General features: G+C 35.9%; 2 protein-coding genes across 5 annotated transcripts in view; both read left to right on the forward strand.

Annotated features, from left to right (window-relative positions):
• Positions 1 to 67: 67 nt before the first annotated feature.
• LOC138332957 (TGF-beta-activated kinase 1 and MAP3K7-binding protein 2-like) overlaps positions 68 to 22,614 on the forward strand; it is a 29,098-nt gene continuing 6,551 nt past the window's right edge. The window contains exons 1-9 of one of the 4 annotated variants that reach the window (XM_069281032.1): positions 68 to 203; positions 3,380 to 3,435; positions 12,616 to 12,731; positions 13,025 to 14,717; positions 14,954 to 15,108; positions 17,096 to 17,192; positions 17,723 to 17,836; positions 18,170 to 18,364; positions 19,425 to 19,524. In XM_069281032.1, coding sequence (XP_069137133.1) covers positions 12,630 to 12,731; positions 13,025 to 14,717; positions 14,954 to 15,108; positions 17,096 to 17,192; positions 17,723 to 17,836; positions 18,170 to 18,364; positions 19,425 to 19,492 — 2,424 coding nt within the window. In that variant the 5' untranslated portion in view covers positions 68 to 203; positions 3,380 to 3,435; positions 12,616 to 12,629 and the 3' untranslated portion in view covers positions 19,493 to 19,524. Of the gene's footprint in view, positions 204 to 3,379; positions 3,436 to 12,615; positions 12,739 to 13,024; positions 14,718 to 14,953; positions 15,109 to 17,095; positions 17,193 to 17,722; positions 17,837 to 18,169; positions 18,365 to 19,424; positions 19,525 to 22,614 lie in introns of those variants that run through there. The other 3 variants (XM_069281024.1, XM_069281043.1, XM_069281047.1) reach the window with 3 other exon arrangements.
• LOC138332372 (uncharacterized) lies at positions 6,619 to 10,823 on the forward strand. Its single transcript, XM_069280489.1, has 2 exons — positions 6,619 to 6,717; positions 10,173 to 10,823. Exons 1-2 carry the CDS (start codon positions 6,619 to 6,621, stop codon positions 10,821 to 10,823), a joined length of 750 nt encoding a protein of 249 aa, XP_069136590.1.

The raw sequence follows: 22,614 nt of genomic DNA on the forward strand, positions 1-22,614 counted from the left end.
TTATATTTTATTTTCAAATGAAGGGTGTAAAAACAACGAATCCCGGAAAATGCTCATTGCGCATGTCCATCCGCCATGATAGCAAATATTTTTCTGAAAGGGAAGTTGCCATAGTTGAAGTTGCAAAGCCTGCCAATTTCGCCACTCCGATGCTCACTTTTCACTCGTCAGAGGATGTTAAAAACATCAATTCATTTAAATAGGTAGGTATTTATTGAATACGCGTGCTTCGCATAGGTGTACATGTCATGTTTCTTCAAGACAGGTGTTAACTTTTTCTTTAGTTCCTGAAGTTAGCAAACTAGAAATTATTGTCTTGTTTACGCAATATTTGATATTGACAGATATTTGTGACGGCCTTTTTAAGTTGATCTTAATCCGCTGATTGGAAATGGAAATGTAGATTTATGTTCTGTGACACACCCCTTGGATTTTACTTGCATTATTACTACAGCTTTCAAGATCAAAACATTGTCGCTTTGTCAAGGTTGATCTAAAAACATTCCATGAAATCATGTGCCCATATCATTTTCATGCGTTTGTTTTATTTATTGATTGTTTTATTGTTTCCATTTTATGCAATATATTATGACAGCAAGGTTAGCACTACGACTGTCAGTCACGCTCTGAAACGTAAACATCGCTGTTACACCGCCACCCCATGTCAAATCAGCTGATCAGAATGGTATACGTGTATTTTGAACGCAGTAGGATTTTCAGTGTATGCTTCTCAGTCACTAAGCAAGTTTCTTGCCATACCTACAATATTATTATCATTGACGTTAAGACTATCATTGACGTTAAGACTTTTAGTGGATAACTTATAAACACGCCTTACTCTACAGGAGAAATTATGTCACAGGTAGCTTGAGTGAGTGATCATGACTTATGTTGGCAAACATAGTGATGACTCATGACCTACATGTATGCTCATTCATAAATCGGAAGCCTTTTATCAATAATGATCACCCAATACTTTAAATCTATTTGAAAAAAAACCCATTGTCTTCATGATCTGTGAGTCATAAAATATATATACTAAAACAAGGATTTATAAGTGAGAAGGATTCGTGTCTGTCTCTTTACATTACTAAACACCACGCGAGACGCCTATGAACCGGGAATAAAAACCGTTTTTCTCAACAAACACTTGTCTTATCGAGTCAAACGAAACACCATTGTAAAGTTTATTAAATTTCACGACGTTTATTACTTGCTTTAAAGACGGAATATTTAGAGGATATGTCTTAAATTTTCGTTAAAAAAATTGATAGCTCATAAAATGACGGCCCCACTTCAGAAAGTAAGACGGTAACCCTCGCACCCGCAAGCTACATCAAAGGCTGCGCCGGCGGATATCAAAGGAAAATCAGTCGTCGCCCAACGTCACGGTCAGTGCACAAACACAAAAGCGCCTGCCTTGGACTTCCCCAAAACCCAGTGTGACTTATCCTTCTCATATAAATCCTTGACTAAAATGACGATTCCTTAATCCTAATCCATTGTATTTAATTTGTATAAAACTTAAACACATAAATTGACATAATATGTCAAGATATCATTGCAATTTGATATAAAGAATATCAAAACTTTTGATGAATAATTGGCAATTAATAACACTTGATCTGATTGACTGTAGTTGGCTAAAACACATTTAAAAAAGTGTATAACGATTGAACAGATATTTCTAGACCCTGAAGCAAGTTTTCTGGCGCATATGTATGGGTACTCGGGAATATTGACACAAAACAATTGGATTGATTCATGTACCATTTGACACCTCAATATTTCCAGTTTGCATTGACATGGACTCAATGACCATGCTTTCTAGTATTATCATTATCAGTGTATAATGATAGTACAAATGCAACACATGCGTCAATTCTGTTGTTACGGGAATAGCCACTGGCTTAGCAATGCTGCAGGAAAGGTGGGGTTATGACCCCACTTTTGGTGGGAACATATGAATGTGTAACTTGTGTGGGATTATGGTTTCTATTGGTGATGGAATGACGTTAAAAGATGATATCCAACACTAACATCATTTCAGTGGGAAAATCCAGCACAAGTGTTATTGTTATCTTGGGGTATATAGTTATTCCCATTGCGGATCTAAAAGTGATGGAGTCCAGGAGGACTATGCATTAAAAAATCAAACAATTAGCATTTAGATAGGAACATGAAAAATAGATAAATAAAGAAATGAATGATAAAAGTAAATTGCAACATAAATTAAATTTGGAATATAAGTTAGAGCTTAGATAATATTTGAGAATATAGGATCAATATATTGATAAGACAATTGATCAATTCCAAGACTTCCAGAATAGAATCCCAAAAGGTCCTTATAGGCTTACAAAGTCAAATGTGTGGATGTTTCTCACTTTCTGTGACAATGACCATACAGGATATTCGAAATTCAAGAATATTTGAGAAATATTAATTAATGTTGCATCTCAGCTTTTCTTCTAAAAGTTATTGTTTAATGGAAAGCCTTGTAAGGATAGATGATTATCATGAACATTTTTTAATCAGATTTGCAATACATGATCATTGTAGAGTGATTGATATCATGAAATTTTTGTACTCTTCTATGTCTCTATGAAGATAGTCATTTTGAAATTTTACAAAGCACATTATCTTTTTTGATATTGTTAATTAATGGATCAAAACATCATATATTTCAATTGAATGAGAAGTTTTTGTTTTATGTTTAAACAAATTTCATCATTGAATATACAGAATCAATATTTCTTGGAAATTCAGTTTAATTTACAAACCTTGCCATGCAACTTTTAAAGAACAGATATACTTCAAATTTATATTGTGATGCGTACATATCTTTTTCAAACTGAACGATATACTGATAATACTGCTGTGCACATCATAACTAATTTATAGAACTTTTTTTGTCTTTTCAACAAATTATCTCAACCAGTCCATCCACACATTACAGTACCTCTACCAGCATTGCTGCAAAATTGAATTTTCCTTATGTCATAGAAATGTTTCATGTTACTTCCTCTTTGCATTTTCTAAACTAAGTTATATTGTGTTACAAGTAGGAATGGTTAACTGCAGGCCTTGACAACCGTTACCAGTTTATCAAGTTATAGGTTTTGATTGATTTCTGACATAAAGCTGCATTACATCTTTGTGCTGATGTGTGATTTTTTTTTTCTATTGCATAACATTGGTCTACCTAACAGATAAAATACTTATCCATATACACATACATGTGTGACAATTATACATACACCCTATCTGTTATGGATTTGCCATAGGGGATTTCCCTGGGCTATTCCCTGTTGTGAAGTGACCTTGTAAACAATCTGTTATGTGGTAATTATATATTATACTTATGGTTGTCATTGGTCAGGTGGTTACTGGACACAGGGAGCAGAAATTTGCCATGATGTTTTATATTCGCAAGATGTAAGTAAAATGGCAAATAATAAATTTTATAAGATTTAAATATTCAGCATTTTTTATCCATTTTTTTTTATTTCTCCAAATTTCTTTATTCCTAGCTTCTTTAATTTAAGGGACTAGTGATTTTATTTTCCTTATGTCATAGAAATGTTTCATGTTACTTCCTCTTTGCATTTTCTAAAGTGATTTATATTGTGTAACAAGTAGGAATGGTTAAAAGCAGGCCCGCTAGTTTCTAAAACAAATACTTTTAAAATATTTATTGATAGCCTAAGATGAAGTTACAATATAAAAAGAATAACATTTTTTCTTTTACAAGAAGTGATGAAAGTATGTACTAATAACTTAACGATTCTACAAAATTATCAAATTTATTCACATAAAAAATAAAAGTTGTTTTTGTTTTGATACTATGCGGGATTAAATACTACATGTATACTGATAATAATGTCTCTGGCTGTTTAATTATAGGACAAAACCTACATAAACCCATGTGTGTCTGTGAGAGCTAAACATGACATCAGACTTAATAATAACTATGGATCAATGTTACAAAAGTCTGTACAAAATTTTTATTTACACATAGTGCATTGGTGTGTAAATCAATGTGATAGCTCAGATCAAGATGCTGTTAGTGCGTAATTTCATTGTAGCAGTACTAGTACTGTAGTTGTACCATAGCTATATAGTGATAGTTTACATACATATCAGGAATGTACCTCACAAGTCAAGATTTTCTTTCATTCTCCTGTCAATTTCAAATATATTCTAAGAATTTCAGAAATATTTTGATTATCTTATAAATTATATAAAAAAAATAGTGATTTGATTTCAGTTCTCATAATGGGAGTGGGTACAATGCTGTCAAAAGAGATATTGATTTTTTTTTTGTGTCTCATTTTTTTTAACAATTTATATATATGTTACATATATATATATATATATAGAGAGAGAGAGAGAGAGAAAAAATAAAACTAATATATGTATATATATGTAAAGTAAATGAATTCTCAATGAAGTATATCACACTATGATATAGATGTGTGGTATATTGTTACTATATTTATCCTCCAAAGTGTATTAGGTGCAGTATTTGTACAGATGTATCCAACATGGCTGTCAATACAGGAGAGGATGGCAGATGTTGTAACCATGTCATTGTTGTCGTGTGTAAGAGGCTGTTATAGACATGTGCTGCTACAGCTAATGTGAGGCAGTGGATGGGGCTGGTAAACCACAAGTCAACCTAGTACACACTTGTCAAAAGTTTGTTTATTTACAGGAGTGTATGGTTCTATTAGCCTGAAAACTTGGGCATGTTACTAGGATACTGTTGTAAAGAAGTGATACTTCTAAAAAACGATTCTTTATTTACTTGATAAAATAAGAAATTTAAATCTTTCTAAAGAGTGAGCTAGTGCATTTTAAATTGATGTGTTAAAGATATATTTATATACATATGACTATAAAAATACAATATACATTGTATACACAATTGTTAGTTATGGGTAGACTTGTATATTTTGTTTGTTTTGATATGAATACCCTGTATTGTATATAGGTGTGTCCTACATGTTCTCTATCATGTCACATGGCTATTTATAGGTTACAGACATCTGTTAATATATAGGATGGATCTATACAAATGCTATGTAGACTTACAATGTTTGAATTATCAAATTAAAACTATTCCTCTTTCATACTGACTTTAACTTCCCTGAAATTTTTAGGTCACCTGAGACAAAGTCTCAAGTGACCTATTCTTATCGCCTTTTGTCCGTCGTCGTCCGTCGTACTTCGTCTGTCGTGCCTCGTATGTCCGTAAACAATTTACATTTTCGACTTCTCCAAAACAGCAGAAGCAATTTCAATGAAATTTTGCACAAACCTTCTAAGGCATAAGGCCAATCAAAATTGTGAATTATATGGTCCCCACCCCCCAGGTGGCTGTGGGAGGGACAAAAAGGGGGTAAAATTGAGTAAAATTTCAAAAATCTTCTTCTCTACTCACAGATGTGGTAGAATCAAATACTCTTCATAGATAGAAAGGTCTTAAGGTCCTATACAAAAATTGTGAATTATATGACCCTCGGGGCCTGAGGGGCTAGGTCAAATGGGGTCAATTTGGCTATTTCCATATAAACGACTTCTTCTCTGAAACTAAGCATGAGATAGCACTCATAATGCAATGGTGGTATTACTATCGTTATAGGGTGGGGTTTCAAAATTGTACAAATGATGGGGCTGACCCCCGGAGGGCCTGAAGGGTGGTGTCAAAAGGGTTCAATTTGGCTATTTCCATATAAACATTTTCTTCTCCGAAACTCAGCATGGGATAGCACCCATAATGCAATGGTAGCATTCTTATAGGGTGGGGATTTAAATTTGTGCAAATGATAGGGCTGACCCCCCGGGGGCCTGAGGGGCGGGGTCAAAAGGGGTCAATTTGGCTATTTCCATATACAGTCGAACTTGGTTGATACGAACTCGGATAATACGACAACCCGGCTTAATACGAAGTACTTGGCCGGTCCCGGCCAAATTCCCTCTTTATCTATGTTAAAAAAACTCGGAAAATTCGAATTCGGAAAACTCGAAAAACTCGCTTGATACGAAGTATATGTTTGGTCCGAATGACAAAAATCCTACATAAAATGTTCGTATAATACGAAGTGAGATTTTTTTGTGAGTAAAAGATTGCCGAAAATGCCGATTTAAAAAAACGACAATTAAAAAAGCCGTTTTCTACTACGTAAACACGGAGATAACTGTTAAATGTTTAGCAATATCGTTAATTCTTTGTATCAACAATAATCAGTGATCATCAAATTTAAAATTGGGCCACATGTACGCTGCACTTACGTAAACATTATCCCGACTGGTACAGCGATATGATACAAAACATGTGGTCCCGGCCGCCTGTCACTAGTGTGATCACTCAAGCAGAACTAAGCTCTACCACCTGGCACCGTGTTAAAATCACAACCTGGAGCCGGTACACGCTTACTGTTTTTACAGGTGTATACGTTAGTTAATTATCGTGTCAGAGTCGGAAAATATGAAAGACGCAATGGTGTAATTAGTCCCGAGGTACTCATTAAGAGTAGCTCAGTAACTGAGGAGGTGTCATGTACGTGTATAATAAATTCACTGCAGTTTCACAGCAATATCATACCCGTTTCGGAAATGTCGAAGTCAACTGAGCAATCCAACGAAGGACCCGGTACAACTCAGACAAAGATAGCAGACTATTTCAGTGACTTTGTGTGTGAACGCGAGACAGATGTTTAAAATTTTATTCAAAGACTTTATTCTTGTGAAACCGAATAGTGCGATTACAATTGTATCAATGTTAGTGCTTTGAACGTGTTACTCAGCAAAATAGACTTTGCGCTGTTCACCATCCACCATAGTGATAAAACACTGATATGTTAAGCTGACATGCGTAGATTTACTTCCTGTACATTGTAACTTCCTGTCAACACATGTGTCTCGGTAAACGTAAGTTTTCTGCTATTTATATGATTCTGTTACATTCTTTTTGTATGTTTGATTAATTTGTTGTGATTTCATTAAAAAATATTAAGATATATTTCTGTTTTATAGTTATAACTTTGCGACCCAGTGGAACCCACTTATATTGAAATCGATTACCGGTGAATTCAATATTGAAATACTGTTTATTCCATATTCACAATATTCCATCGTCTTTGGTTTATATTGAAATCTCAATAATTTTGAAAATATTCCCCATTCCCCAAGGACTTCAATATTAGCGGTTTCCACTGTACATATAAGATTTTGACACCGTCCTTGCTTACGACGTGAGACTAGTACATGTGTGTATACTTAGTGAAGAGATTGACAGTTTGACTTGAGAACTCGCTTAATTCGAACACTCGGATAACTCGAAGTTTTTCCGTGGTCCCTTCGAGTTCGTATTAACCGAGTTTGACTGTAAATGACTTCTTCTCTGCAACTAAGCATGGTATAGCACCCATAATGCAATGGTAGCATCCTTATAGGGTGGGGATTCCATCCAAATTGTGCAAATGATAGGGCTGACCTCTCGGGGGGCCTGAAGGGTGGGGTCAAAAATGGTCAATATCCATATTAATGACTTCTTCTCTGCCACTTAACACAAGATTACGCTCATAATGCAATGGTTACATCCTTATAGGGTTTGGATTCAAAATTTTGCAAATGATGGGGCTAACCCCCCGGGGCCTGAAGGGTGGGGTCAAAAATGGTAAATTTCCATATTAATGACTTCTTCTCTGCCACTTAACATGGGATTACGCTCATAATGCAATGGTTACATCCTTATAGGGTTTGGTTTCAAAATTTTGCAAATGATCGGGCTAACCCCCCGGGGGCCTTACGGATGAGGCCAAAAGGGATCAATTTAGCTATTTCCATATAAACTACTTCTTCTCTGCAACTAAGCATGGAAGAGCACTCATAATGCAATGGTAGCATCCATATAGGGTTGGGATTTGAAATTGTACAAATGATAGGGCTGACCCCCGGGGCCTTATACGGCAATAGATGCGGGATCAAAAAGGTCAATTAGGCTACTATTTTCATATAAATTACTTTGTCTCTGAGCCTATGTATTGGATAGCATATTTGTATGGTATCAATAGCATCAATGTATGGTTGTGATTCAAAATTAAACTTAAGGAGTCAGTTTTGTTTATTTTTCTAATTGTTAGAGCCTTGTGATAATTACTAAAAAAAAACCAGGTGAGCAATACAGGCCCTCTGGGCCTCTTGTTTCATTATATATTCTAACTCAAGTGACCGTTAAGGCCCATGGGCTTCTTGTTATTTTCTGGCAATTGTATACATGTATGTATAGAGTATAATAGAATTTTGTTATTGCGGGGTTATTGTCTGAACGGTTCCTTCTTATATCCATGGCTGGATTATATTAAGTGAAGCCCAGACAGCAGGTGAAGTACACTACCAACTGGGGTGTTCGATTTTTTTTGTTAGTACAACCACACAATAAAAATGTGTCATCCAGATTTCAGCTACTAGACAATTATAAACCAAATTATCACATTTCATAGACAAAACAGGGTTCTATAATTACAGTGTATAAAAACCAGATTATGGTAATTAGATTTTATCATATCTTCGATCTAATTCTGTCTTTGTTCACAGAGTCCAGTAGGTTAAATTACCTCCAGTTGTGACAATATGATAAGATATAGGCCTAGGGTAACAATCATCGTGAGTTCAGGTACAATTTTTGGATAGCTTCTTTAACTTTCACCGATACCATTATACACCACATACCAGTATTTGGTACACGACAATGTTTAGTTACTGATTTAAATGTATACAATTATAGGTATGTACATGTACCTATATTGGGTGCTTGAATGACATAGAATAGGAATTGTAAAATGTGATGTACACAAGTTTTTATATTGTGAGGCAAATCTTCCTTTTTTGTTGCTCATTATAAGAGATTTCTTCTGGAACAGAAATCTTTTTAAACAATATATAATATAATATATGATAACGTGTTGGCAATGGTTTTGTTGAAAAGAGAAAACGGAAACAACCATTTGGTAAATTTCAAAAATCTGTTTATCAAATTAAAATGGTGTGGTAAATAGAAATGTTGATCTGTATTAAATCGGTCCTAGTGACAACATTATGTATTTGGAGTATTCATAGATTGTTTTCAGAAATAAATCAGACCTTGGGATCGAAGTAGTTTCAGTAGTATCTCTATATATATCATACAGTAATTAAATAAAGTGTTGCACGTATGCCACAACAAACAAAAGTTTAAAGCTTGTTTTTGAAAATGGAAAAAATGTAAAGCAGATTTTATCAACACAGGTATAAAAGATAAAACCTTAATCTCTCTTATTATTCAAGTCTTTGATCAGATAGATTTCGCTATATGAAGTTTCCTTAATAGAAATAATAATGGCCTATATGATATTTTACATCTTTTGTCACTGTGATTGTAATCTGATAAGATACATGTACAAAAGACATTTACAGTACATGTATGTATTTCCTTGGATTGGGCCATCGAGGTAAATCCATGACAATATTTATGTAATTAAATAAAGTTGTGGTGTGGTGATTGGAGTAATAAGGGGTTTAAACTGGCGGAAATGTGGTATTACTGTCTAAGGTATTATGGATAGGTTTTGTTAACTGATGGGTAAGTCGGTTAGAACGTCCTACTCTAATACAGGAGTGTGGTGAATATGTGGGCGGGCCATTTGATACATTGTGTTAAATAGGAAACCCTGTGGCAGATAACAGCCAGTATGGCTAGCTATATATATTAAGTGTTATTCTAAACCATTTTCTGATGTATGTCTTTAACCAACCTACCTTTTTGCAGTCTTGGGTTGCATTTGCCTTCATTTTCTGATTTTGGTCAAGCCATACATAAATATTATATATATACCGGAGTCTTTGAACAATCATTTACCTTCCCTCATACATTGACTACAGGATTTTGGGAACTTTTAATGGCAGGTTTTGCTGTCGTTAGGTAGGGTGTGATGCAGGGTGTTTGATAGATATTATAGGTTGTGTGCGTCATTGGGGTAGGATTTCAGCTCCACACAGTACAACTGCAAGAAAGTTCTTAGATTTCCTTAGCTGTTAATTTCTTAACTATAATTCAAAACTGAATTGTGTTAAGAGATGTTGTTTTGAATGTCCTAGAGGTTATAACCTTCTATAGAATTCTCTTATAGTTAGGGAAGTGTTATTGTGAGCTAGGGAAGTGTAACTGTGAGCTAGGGAAGTGTTACTGTGAGCTAGGGAAGTGTGACTGTGAGCTAGGGAAGTGTAACTGTGAGCTAGGGAAGTGTCACTGTGAGCTAGGGAAGTGTCACTGTGAGCTAGGGAGGTGTTATTGTGAGCTAGGGAAGTGTGACTGTGAGCTAGGGAAGTGCAACTGTGAGTTAGGGAAGTGCTACTGTGAGCTAGGGAAGTGTGACTGTGAGCTAGGGAAGTGTTACTGTGAGCTAGGGAAGTGTGATTGTGAGCTAGGAAAGTGTTACTGTGAGCTAGGGAAGTGCAACTGTGAGTTAGGGAAGGGTTACTGTGAGTTAGGGAAGTGTGACTGTGAGCTAGGGAAGTGTTACTGTGAGCTAGGGAAGTGTAACTGTGAGCTAGGGAAGTGTCACTGTGAGCTAGGGAAGTGTTACTGTGAGCTAGGGAAGTGTAACTGTGAGTTAGGGAAGTGTTACTGTGAGCCTGGGAAGTGTTACTGTGAGCTAGGGAAGTGTTACTGTGAGTTAGGGAAGTGTTACTGTGAGCTAGGGAAGTGTTACTGTGAGCTAGGGAAGTGTTTCTGTGAGTTAGGGAAGTGTTACTGTGAGCTAGGAAAGTTTTATATATAAATTACTGTGAGCTAGGGAAGTGTTATATATATAATTACTGTGAGCTAGGGAAGTGTTATTGTGATGAGCTGTAATGACAAAGTCAGTAATTATATAAGTAATTCTAAATTAGGTGTTAAGACATTAAAAGAAATTGCCAGTACCTCATTTTTTAGATAACTTCCTTTGTTTATAGGCTTTAGTGGGGCATAAAGCAAAAAAAAAAAAAAATTAATAAAGCAGGCACCATTGATATCATACCGCTATATATTTATTTTGTAATTAAACAGTATGACAAATTTTGTAATTAGTAAAGGAAGTGAATAATCTCAATATCAAATATCAAAAAAAAAAAAAAAAAAATCAACAAAATTTCTATATTTCTTTGTTGATATATGGTGACAATTTGTCAATCACAATTGAAGGATACCTACTGCAGTAGAAGTGTGTTAATAGATTGCTGATCAATCTCTGGCCCAGCTGGGAAGTTTGGTTAGATTACCTGTTGGTTTACCTGTGTCCGATAGGTAATGATAATGGTACCGGTACACAACGGGCTCTCTGTTACTGTACAGCTGCAGCCCGCCTTGTTAGAGTCTGTCAGTCGGGGAAACCAAGCACTTGGATTTTGTCTTATCTATTGTAAATCAAGCAGGTCTATTGTATTATTGTTCTTTAAGATATGCCTGTGTCCGTCAGGTTTAGAATTCTTTAGTTCTCGGTTAGGAAGTTATGTTGAAGATAAACATCTCATTTGTTAACCTAAGCATTGTGGCTTTAGATGTTCAAATGTGATTTATCTGTGTTAATTATACTCTGATGTTCATCTCCAGGTGATAATAGTTGGTGAAAAACAAGACAACAATTTGATTCAATCAGGGTGCATGTCGTTAACATACAGATTTTAAAGGACTTTTCATTTAGACATTCTAATTGATGTCACTGTCTGTAAAATAATAAAAATTGTATTTACAAACCTGGCGATTTCTATTGTAATGGTATTAAAGAAAGCTTGAAATTTAGGACTAAATTGTAAGAATATATCAATGTTTTGTAAGTCAATGTTTAAATTATTAAAGCTATATCGGTTTATTTCAAATTCATTTAATTTGCATAATTGCATCGACTGTTTAAGATTTCATACCCAATTCACTGCCTTGATAAAACTGGATACAAGTTGGATTTAAGTTCTGATTTAATGTAAATACATGTTCATGTAGAAATTATTAATGTTGAGACATGGAAACTGTTCGAAATTATTTTTTCAAATACGCCAGTGTATTTTCCAAAATTATTTAGTTCCATATATAATTACAGTCAAACCTGCTCTAATTACAACAGCCTGTCTATAACGACTGGTTTTAAGACTCTCAGTGTGATTTTAATATATATATAAGTACACTGCCTAGTCGCATGGCACCTGTACATGTCTATAATCATAAATGTGGCTAATAAACGTCCATTTCAGCCCCGTCAAAGTGAGTGGTGTAACGACCGGTTGTTCAGTTCAACTTTTCGAGTTGCGTCACAAAACCAACTTTTTTCACTGCTAGTCATTTGGGCTAGTAAAACCCAAAACTTTAATAGTCAGACTATTTAATCACTAGTCCATATGAAATATACAGCCGCTTTGCTTCAGCACTTCAGTGACAGTCATGATACGTTTACGATTTTTGACACAAATTACAGCCTGGATATACGTTCATGTTTGTTATATAGCACACAAGTGATGTTTTTAGTTTGTTTTATTGGGCCAGATTGTCCGTGATTCTGGTCATGTCTATATTGATGTACAATCTTTGTAATTGTACAGGTGACCACAACACTATGGCTACCACTGATGTGGACGTTAACAGTGTGCTGCTCAAGGAACTTAGAACCATGTACCCTGAAGTGCCGGAGCGAGTCGTCGCTACTCACATGATCAAGGTGAGAGGTTAGTGTGGCGGCTTATTTCATCTCTTATACACCTCTTATCTATTACATTTGTACTAATACTAATTAGCTATATCAATATATGTCTGTACAAATTTTGTATCACAGTTATAATGATTTGAAGTATTATTCATTTAATGCTTATTGTATTATGTGATTAAGTAAGAAATGCACAATGGTTAATGCTTATATGACAAAAGAAAACAATGAAATGTCAATGAATGGTTTAACTGATATATATAATGTATTTGAATGATTGATAGTAACAATTGATGTTACTTTTCCAGCACAAAAACGACAGAGCTAAAGTGATCCAGGTACTAGATCACGAGGGACCCCAGTTCCTTTTTGAAAAACCTTTTTATGATCCCATTCAAAGAAGAATGGAAAATCTAACTATTTCACAAACTGAAGGACGAACAAGAAGTGATTCTGGTTCGAGTGGAGTAAGCAGTACTAGTACAAACAGTGTGTCAAGTGTATCTTCCGTGCCGTATGGTGGGGGTAACTCTCGACCACCACAAGATGGAAGTGATTTTAGTCAGTACATTAGTCCTGGTGCAAGGAGCACCAATATACCAAACATTAATTGTGATGTGTTTTCCCAAAGTTCGCCACAGGTTTCCACACCTATGGCTTTAGGGAGGGTGAATAAGCCCCACTCTAGACTTCAGCCAATTCAAGTGCTTCATGTTCAGACATCACAGGGGCAGTCGTCTTCCACTACCACGGGTAGTGACCACAACAGTCCTCCTCCGCGTGTGTTAATACAAGTGAACCCGCGCTCTAATAATCACAGTGGTCAAACTAATCAGTATCAACATCAATACAAACAACAGTTATCATATCCAAGCACAAATACAAACACGCCACATAAGTGGCGGACGCAGTCGTCCGTGCCGGGGAACAACTATAACACATATACCCCACAGGGGCATAATTATCTGAACACTGGAGGTGGCATAAGTCCTGGGATACACACAGTGGATAGACAAACGTATCGCAAACCCCCAGTCAGTCCTCAATCCCTTGATACTGTTAACCCTCCTCAAAGCCATATATCTTTTCCCTCACAATATGGAGGACATTCACAAACGCAACAGAGCCAGTGGAATGCTGGTTCACAAAGTACAACTAGTGGTTCCCATAGTGGTCAGCAACTGTCACAGGCTATGATATACCTTGGTGGGGCCAACAAAGTTGGAGGCCATGGGGCCATGTATAACAGTGGTACCAGTTCTGGCTCGCAGTACAATCATCAAGGATCGGCGGCCAGTATGCATCCTTCACACAGTGATCCGTATCTACTTGGTGGCTACAACTCCTCGGCTCACCAGCAGTCACAGACACCACAGGCAGGCACTAATGCCACCAAGCCCCTCTTCATCAAGGTTGCTAGTATGTCCAACCCAGAGGGTGGAGCACCGTCACAGTATCGATACCTGTCAGAATCACCATCTAGTGCGGGAACAATAAACCCTCCCCATATGAACTCTCGGTACAAGAGTGGTGTGAGTGGGGACATCCCCAGTAGGGTAGGACCTCCCACTGGGGCTGTACACCCAGGCTCCTATGTTGGACAGTTATACTTGAACGAAGTGGTAGGTACAACCGGCAACGGTTCTTCTAGTCAGGGGGTAGATACGGGGCCATTATTTATCAACTATCCTCATGTTCCTACTACATGTCGGGTGCCAGGACACCCACCCTCATTAGGAAGTACTTCACCCCCTGTTCTTCCTGCCCGAACAAATATTCCACATTCGCCTCACGTAGGAAATTCTTGTTCCATGTCCGAAAATGTGATAAATAGAAAACTTTTTGAGTCTGGGGAAGCGCAACACATTTCACTTGCAACGTTCCAGCCTTTAGTGTCGCCAGCATCTAGTCAAAGTAGTCTGAGTTCTGAGTCCTCATCACAAAGGGAAATCCAGAGGCAGCGGTCGGGAAGTGTGCAAGAGGAGGCTGACTATATATCAGGTATGTCTGTGTAACCTGCTATCAGGTCATGCAGACTGGTAACTGTAAAAGGACTGAACCTTGCATTGTCTCATCTGATTCTTTTATGCGCAAGAATTTCCTTTTTATAATAAGGATAAAAAAAAAGGGAGGGGGCATGAAAACAAAAATAAAACTTGTGCTTGTGCTGGTTTTCTAATAGATTGCTCTATATATATGTTTTGAACATATTTTAATACATACAAACTTTTTTTCAGCTCTTCTTCTATTCCAAAAGGAGAGAATGAGTAAACTTAAGGTAGACCTAGAGTCAGAATTAAGAAAATTAGCCAAAGTTCGCCAGGAGGTAACGCAAATGGAGAGAAACATGTTGGATCGGACAAGAACAAGAAATCTTAACTTTTCTCCACATGTAAGTCTTGGGATATATGAATTTTCTGGGTGATCATGGTGTTGAAATCTCTTAAAATATGCCTTTAAAATTAAAGGCAATTTAGAACTTTATTCTTTCATGAAATGTACATCAGAAGTGTGTTTAACATATAAAAATCTCAAAAGGTATCTGCAAATAAAGATGGTCATAACAGTTTTGGTCATTGTCACACTTTTCCTTGGCTATAGAGTTAAAGCTGTGTTGTTGTTTTTCTTAGCTGTAACACATGTACAGCAAAAACTTTAAATCAGGACACACCCACTTCCTGTATATTATCTAACCAAGAAGCATCTAATTACATGTAATATAATAATTTAAACAAAGAGCAAAAAATGAGGATATCTAATTATTGATCAGATAAAGTTATGTTTCAAATAATAAAGTGATCTTTTTGTAGAAAAGGTAGCTATATAGTATTATAAGGTTTTACTGCCGTTCTATCATAAGACTGCACGATTGTGTTACAGTACTAGTGTATCGACTCACTGTAGTAGATTACATCGCTACATGTTACAGGTGAAGCGTCTATGTAACATGCATTGTGATTGGCTGAGTGTACATATATAAATAAAAGTTACACAACCTAATTGTACATCCGCGGGGAAAAAAACCCAGTTTAAAATGGCCCCTATTTGTGCATTCGGGACGTTGTAAGTACGTCGAAACAATTACAAATGTTCAAATAGATAAACATATGAAAAATTAACATTGGTAAAATTAAAGTGTTACGCCGTCCATATAAATAACACTGATATATAGAATTCGCGCCGTAAAAATATGCATGACTGTTTTGATCCTGGGTGTTTTTTCCGTGGTACACCTAGTACATATGACCAACTTGACGGACCGAGTTTCCTTAAATAGCTGTTGTAAATATATAAATAATATGATTGGGGAAAAAAATCAAACATAGAAAGAGATAACACACAATCAGGTTACAGAAGAATACATGATATTGATTTAAATATAATAATATATACTGGTAATGAATAAATATGAAGGTCAAGAAGAAAGTATCTGTTAAAACATAACTGTTCAGTTTCATAATTATGGTAAGGTATATCTAAAATGTTAATTTATTAAACTCTTAATTTGAACTTTATACTGAATAATAAAGTGTGGAAGTACCAAAAATTGTCAATCGCCAAGCTGTCAACGCGTGCATATTATAAGTTACCGGTACATGTGTGTTTGCACATGTGAATGTTACTATTTTAATCTCTCGCTAAAATTGCGCCAAAATTACAAGCAGTCCTCAAACCGATCATATGTCGACATGTCAAAGCCACGAACCGATCTAAAAGTACGCGAAAGGGTAGTGAAAATATACAATAATGGGGTATCATATGGAGATATATATGTCTAAAGCGGTCGGCGTTTGTAAATGTACGAGGACCGGCATGGTTCTCTGCTTCCACGCGTACGTGTTCGGCCTATCAAGACACCAACAAAGGTCAGTGAAGAAGTTGTTAAATTCGTTGAATATCGGACTATATTTCGTATTTCACTGGAAAAAAAGTGTTCTGTTCACCATTAAAGGCAAAACGTGCACAAGTTTTTCTCTTCTATTTTTAGATCAACTCAGCCAGTCACAATGCGTGTTACATAAACACTTCACCTGTAACATGTAGCGATGTAATCTACTACAGTGAGTCGATACACTAGTACTGTAACACAATCGTGCAATCTTATGATAGAACGGCAGTAATGCCCTGCCATAAAGAGGCATATTACTCATATTCAACCATTTTTCTCTCATTCACTCTTATCCTGAATTGATGGTTTGCAGGAGCATTTATATCTGATATACAGTAAATATTAAAATATTATGGTTTTAACGTCTCCTTGTTAGATGATTTGGGAGTAAACTTTTAGCAACACTGTTTGGTGTCATAAACTTATTTCTATTATGCTGCTGATAGAATGATGAGGATGTGATTTGTAATCTGCTGATTACTCTTTCTAGTTGGAAGATGTGGCTAAACTACGAGGCCACAATATGAAGCTACAGGCCGAGATCCAAGTGATGACACGTGAAGTGGACATGTACAATAATGGACAAAGTAAGTGGACAAATAACAGTAATATTCTTTTACTTCATGATATGAACAAGATTTGCTTTTGTGCCATCTTCATGATTTTCCAAGTATAGAAAACAGAAGATTTCACCTTTTTGACCTCAGAGTTCATATATAAGGACCCCATTTTATCTGAGAAGGACCCTATTTATAGAACACCCAGTGTAAAACCTGATTATATGAAGCTATTTGGTAATGAAAAAGTGTTATGTTTGTAGAATACTATTTTGTATTTCAATTCATCTCAGAGGAACATTATTGATATTGGAGTAGTTTCTCAAAATAAAAAAAATGTAAAAAGGATGTTGCATTTCAAATTGACACAGGACTATGATAATATTATTGAAAATCAGCTCTATACTGTACACTACAATATCATTTTGTCCAATGATTTCAAACAAATTTGTACAATATGAAAAAATAAATTGAAAATGATTTGATTTTCTAAAGATTATATGAATTTGAAATGATTTTGAAAATGAAGAAATGATCACCTGTGTATTCTGTATTTGTAGCTCCCCTTGGTGTATTAGACCCCCTGGAACAACAGAACTTTTTCCAGAACATGAACCCCGGTCAGAGAGGATCTATATATTCACGACCCCCAGCCCCTACACCATCAAGTGAAAGTAAGTTGCTGTTCCTTTACAGCTGATGAGATTTACCGTATTCGACCCAATAAGCGCCCATGTCCCTATAAGCGCCCCTCCCCCTTTTCGAGGCCTCAATTTCAATTGCCCATGCATAAATAAGGACCAAAATTACATAAAACAGTATAGATTTGCAATAATTTCGACTCTTAAGCGCCCTGGGTGCTTATTGGGTCGAATATGTATTAAAAATTTGTGCAAACATCATCTTTTGTCAAATGCATGCCTATTTTGTTTAAAATGATAATAGAAATTTTATGCACCACAAATGGTGATAGTGATGTTTGATATAAAATACTTTGACATTTACAGCTCCCCCACCAATCCCCCCAAGGATCCACCATGTGCCACCTCCTCCCCCTCCTCAGCCCCTCACAGGATCCGGGGACTTAGATGGTGATGGAGAACAGTGGAACTGCTCCGCTTGTACCTTTCTCAATCATCCTGCCCTAAACAAGTGTGAATGCTGTGAGATGCCGCGGATGAATGCCACGCCCCCAACTACAGGTACGGTGTGCCATGCCCACTCAGCTGCAGGACTATGTTACTGTCACGATAAGTGATGGAGGCAGCTCTCATGTAGGCCACTCTGTAAAATCTGTGTGTGTCATACATTCCACACTCTGAAGGGATGTGTGCGACTTATTCCACGCTCATAGGGAGTGTGTGTGTGACGCTCAGTAACGTATCCGCTGTGCCAAGACTAACAATCAGAAATGGATGTTCTGAATGCATTAGTTTAAGAAAGATATCAATCAGGTCTGATATTATTCAAGTATATAAAGATGGTACGGTATAAGAAAGCTAGTTAGACAGTTTGTAAGGTGAGAAGTTATCTATTAAAGACGGCAGTTTGTCCCAAAATGTAAAGATGCTAAATTAAATGGTAAAGTGTGATCGTGTTATGTACTTTTACATGTCAGAGTTGGATTAGACACAGAATTTGTACTTGCTAAGGTTATTATTAGTCCTTCAGTAGCCACATGACATAAATCAGAATCTTAATCAACTTTCACGCACTGCAAATACAAAGATTAGAAAGAAAACTATACTAGAACCTGGGTATGTTTTCATAGTTCTTCCATGAAATATCTTCATGATCATGTCTTGATTTCCAAATATGGCTTTAACTGTTTGGTTTTTGTTCTTCACTAGGGAAACGTTGAACTTGTATATGACTTCAATCTAAAACTGGATGGCTTTAAATCAATGTAAACTTATCTCATCTTCTTTTTACTGAAGTTTATTTAATTTTGGAACTACGCATTCTTCTGTCCAGCACTGGTGGTTATGGGGATGGCATTATGCATGAATAGGTTCTTTTTTTTATTTTTTTTTATTTTTGTAACTTGTGGATGACCAACTTCATTTTGTTTATTTAGCTATATATCGGTATACTATACTTTGATACTACTAGTACTAGGATGATTGCAAGCCATGTGTATGAAAGAAATGTATATGACATGTCAGCAGGTTTATCTATCCCAAGTTAGGGTAGAAGCTTAACAATGTTTGAACCAAACAAATTGGACACCTTGATAGCAAATAGTTGTTTTAATATTTCCAGATCTATTTCATGATGACATGCGACACAATGAGTTAAACGATGCAGGCAATGACTTTGAACTTGTTTAATTTGATTGGTTATGATTTGAAAATAAATAAAGGTATGTGAAATGCGAAATCATAGTGCATATATGTATGCCAGCCTGCTTATACAGTAAAATGAGTTTATGATGTATATTATCAGGTATTTTTACTTTTTAATGAATTAAAATTTTGTAAATTGGAAGGATCTTGTGTTCAGAATCTATTAATTCAACACCATTCCAATCAGAATATGATGTGCTCAGTTGGTGGGACGTAAACTAGTTTTACTGTATACGTTCTAATACAGCATTCTGACTCACTAGCCGGCTTATTTGCATGAGTGTTTGTATCTTTCTGCTTTTAAGTTATCATTATCATTTTAGATATTGTTTCTTTGACTTTGCACTTTAGCATGATTTTTTCCTCTCACTTTAATTTGAAACTCCTGTTATACTTTTATCTTAAATATTACCAGGTTATGGTATTGATATTGTGGATTTGGGCTCAACAGTTACTCCATTATTCTCACCAGAGTTAATTACGGCCCTCTTTTTTACCTCTGTCAATGGCTGTTAGACTTAAACATATGTAGATTTCTGGTTATAGATCTTTTGCTGCAGTGATTGTTTTTGATGGCAAGATTGACAAAAATATACAAATCATGAAAAGTTACTGTCCACTGATGTAAATATAAATGTATTAACATTTTGAAACTGAAGTTCATTGATGTTTTAATGATGCAAGAAAAATCCTGGATGTGATATGAAGAAATTTATTGCTTACTACCAAAAATAAGCTACAAAATCCTCATTAGTAATTTTGCTTTATACGAGCCAACATAGAATTTATCTGCAGTCTGTTAAATAAATTAGAAAGTCAAGCATGCCATTTCTAGAGCTTCATTATAATGCACAAAGACATGATGCTGCCTTACATCAATTTGTACTTTTTACTGAGGTAGCTAGATGTGATACGTTTTTAGGTCACTTGAGACTTCGAGTGACCTATTCTAATCGCCTTTTGTCCGGCGTCGTGTGTTCGTAAACAATTTACATTTTCGACTTCTCAAAAACAACTGAAGCAATTTCAATGAAATTTTGCACAAACCTTCTAAGGCATAAGGCCAATCAAAATTGTGAATTATATGATCCTCGACCCCAAGGGGGCTATAGGAGGGGCCTAAAGGGGTAAAATTGACTAAAATTTCAAAAATTTTCTTCTCCACTCACAGATGTGGTAGAATCAAATACTCTTCATAGATAAAAAGGTCTTAAGGTCCTCTACAAAAATTGTGAATTATATGACCCTGGGGTCTCAGGTTTGCCCCTGGGGAGGGGGTTAAGTTAACATTTTGGAGCATTATTTGGTCATTTACATAGAAAATTAGTGAAATGTTGTCAGAATTATCCCTATGAGATTGCCATTGAATTCTATAAACACATTTTCCATGTCTGAATCCCAGGGGCCTTAGGGGCGGGTCCAAAATGGGTCAAATAGGCTAAAACTTCAAAATTCTTCTTCTGAAATTCTAGAACTTTTATAATCAAATACTCTTCATAGATGGAAAGGTCTTCCTTTACAAAAATTGTGAATTATAAGACCCTTGGGTCTCATGTTTCCCCCTGGGGAGGGGGTCAAGTTTACTATAGTTTATATAGGAAAAACACATTAATGAAAGTTATTTGCATATTTTTCATAGAAAATTAGTCAAACTTGGTTAGAATTATTAGCCTGAGATAGCATTTTATTGGCATATCCATATTGGTCCTGGCCGACCCCCAGGGGCCTTAAAGGCAGGGCCAATGGGGAGGGGGTTAAGTTTACTATAGTTTATGAAGTGAAAACACATTTTGGAGCATTATTTGGTCATTTATAATAGAAAATTAGTGAAATGTTGTCAGAATTATCCCTATGAGATGGCCATTGAATCCTATAAACACATTTTCCATGTCTGACTCCCAGGGGCCTTAGGGGCGGGCCCAAAAGGGATCAAATAGGCTAAAACTTCAAAAATCTTCTTCTGAAATTCTAGAACTTGTATAATCAAATACTCTTCATAGATGGAAAGGTCTTCCTTTACAAAAATCGTGAATTATATGACCCTTGGGTCTCATGTTTCCCCCTGGGGAGGGGGTCAAGTTTATAGTTTATATAGGAAAAACACATTAATGAAAGTTATTTGCATATTTTTCATAGAAAATTAGTCAAACTTGGTTAGAATTATTAGCCTGAGATAGCATTTTATTGTCATATCCATATTGGTCCTGGCCGACCCCCAGGGGCCTTAAAGGCGGGGTCAAAAGGGGTCAAATAGGCTAAAACTTCAACAAATTTCTTCTGAATTCACAGATTTCATGAAACCAAATACTCTTAATAGCTTAGAAGGTCTTAAGGCCTTTTACAAAAATTGTGAATTTCATGGCCCTGGGATCTCAGATTTTCCCCTGAGGAGGGGATCAAATTTACTGTAGTTTATATAGGAAAAAACAAATTTATGAACATTGTTTGCCTTCTTTTCATAGGAAATTAATCAAACTAGATTAGAATTATTAACCTGAGAAAGCATTTTCACATCATATCCATATTGGTCCTGGCCGACCCCCAGGGACCAGAGGGGCGAGGCCAAAATGGGTTAAAATGATTAAAATTTCAAAAATCTTCTTTTGAATTCTCAGGTTTGATAAAACCAAATAATCTTCATCGATTAAAAAGTGAAATTTATAAAATTACTGACACTGACTTTTAGTTTGGTTTTGTTGTTTAACGTTGGCAAGGCAAATTGGAATTTTAAGCATAAGGTTTGGTAACATAATACACTAACTATCAAAATGTATTACAAAAAAATAAAAATTCTAATACGAAGGTTGAACTTTCAAGTTTATTCTAATTCGTAAACATTTTTTACAGATTTGAGCCAACTTTGCAATGCTCTTTCTGTATCAGCACTCAGGTGACCGTCAAGGCCTCTTGGGCCTCTTGTTAACTAATACATCCTCCATTATCAGTCTCTGTTGATAGGGTTTGTTTTACACAGTCCCTTTAATATAATCCACAGAAAATAAAAGTATCCCCCTTTTTTTCTGAAAGTCTGTTCCAAGTATATATACAGTGGGAGCCGGTTTTACTGGAGAAAGACCTTATTTACGGAGCACCTATAGCCAACACAA

This window comes from Argopecten irradians, chromosome 1 (assembly GCF_041381155.1).
Source record: "Argopecten irradians isolate NY chromosome 1, Ai_NY, whole genome shotgun sequence".
Classification (NCBI taxonomy): domain Eukaryota; kingdom Metazoa; phylum Mollusca; class Bivalvia; order Pectinida; family Pectinidae; genus Argopecten; species Argopecten irradians.

Coding starts and splice junctions, on each gene's coding strand:
- LOC138332372 (XM_069280489.1), top strand. CDS start 6,619: ATGTCGAAGTCAACTGAGCAATCCAACGAAGGACCCGGTACAACTCAG. Junction 6,718..10,172: donor TGTGTGAACGCGAGACAGAT/GTTTAAAATTTT, acceptor ATTCTCTTATAG/TTAGGGAAGTGTTATTGTGA.